This window comes from Haliaeetus leucocephalus, unplaced genomic scaffold, assembly GCF_000737465.1.
Source record: "Haliaeetus leucocephalus isolate CR32 unplaced genomic scaffold, Haliaeetus_leucocephalus-4.0 Scaffold526, whole genome shotgun sequence".
Lineage (NCBI taxonomy): Eukaryota > Metazoa > Chordata > Aves > Accipitriformes > Accipitridae > Haliaeetus > Haliaeetus leucocephalus.
Genome location: NW_010972962.1, coordinates 8,307,136 through 8,308,112, shown reverse-complemented (window position 1 = coordinate 8,308,112; position 977 = coordinate 8,307,136). Strand labels below are relative to the sequence as shown.

The following is a 977-nucleotide window of genomic DNA, read 5'->3' as shown; positions in this document are numbered from 1 at the left end:
GCCCGCCGGCCGGCGCCGGCTACGGGCTGGAGGTGCTGAAGGGCGGCGTGGCGCTGGGCTCGGTGCGGCTCGAGGGCCGCAGTTGGTTCCTGGTGGGGCGGCTGCCCGGCTGCGCCCTGGCCCTGGAGCACCCCTCGGTGTCGCGGCACCACGCCGTGCTGCAGTACCGCGGCGCTGGCTGCTCCCCCGACGGTCCCAGCGGCGCCGATGCCGCCGGCTTCTACGTGTACGACCTGGGCAGCACCCACGGCACCTTCCTCAACAAGGCGCGGGTGCCGCCCCGCACCTACTGCCGGGTGCGGGTGGGCCACGGGCTCCGCTTCGGCGGCAGCTCCCGCCTCTTCCTCCTGCAGGTGGGTTGGGGCCCGGGCGGCCCCTCCGCACTCCCTGGGCCGTGTGCCGGGTGACCCGTGTGGTGCAGGCTTACCCGGATCAACCTCGGGAATTTACCCGGCCCCATCTACGTATCCGTGGCCGCTCGGGGTGAAAGCTGCTTCTGAGGTGTGAGGCGGTTTGGGTGCTTTGGAAGCAGCCCAGCGCTGCCGTGGTTGTTTTGCTGTGGAAAAGTAGTCAGCTGTAGGTATTGGCTGCTGGCTCTGCGGTGGGGTTTGGGGCTGAAGGACAGAGTAGGGCCGCTGCTGCGTTGCCCTGGTGCACTGGGCACAGGGCAGCTCTGCCGAGGGCTCAGCGTGAGAACAGGCATGGCAGCTTCTGCCGATGTGCAGTGAGCACAAAAGGCGTTTCTCTCCAACAGTGTGATGCATCAGTAAGGTAAAGCACTAATGTGTCTTTGTGAACAAGAGCAGCTTTTATTAGCAGGAGCTTAGAGAGCACTTGGTGTGCCCTACATGCGCTTCAGAAGCTGCTCGTTCTTCACATTCTCCCATGTGGCACTGATGGAAATTTTTGCCTTCTGCCATTAAAATACAGTTATATTTGATATTGATCTGACTACAAGTACACAATAATGCTCCTTT

General features: G+C 62.6%; 1 protein-coding gene across 1 annotated transcript in view; it reads left to right on the top strand.

Annotated features, from left to right (window-relative positions):
- Positions 1–2: 2 nt before the first annotated feature.
- The window catches only part of SLC4A1AP (solute carrier family 4 (anion exchanger), member 1, adaptor protein), a gene marked incomplete at its 5' end in the record, with an annotated part of 23,865 nt that continues 22,890 nt past the window's right edge, over positions 3–977 (top strand). Inside the window, one exon of the mRNA XM_010576541.1 lies at positions 3–353. Coding sequence (XP_010574843.1) covers positions 3–353 — 351 coding nt within the window. The remainder of the gene's footprint in view (positions 354–977) is intronic.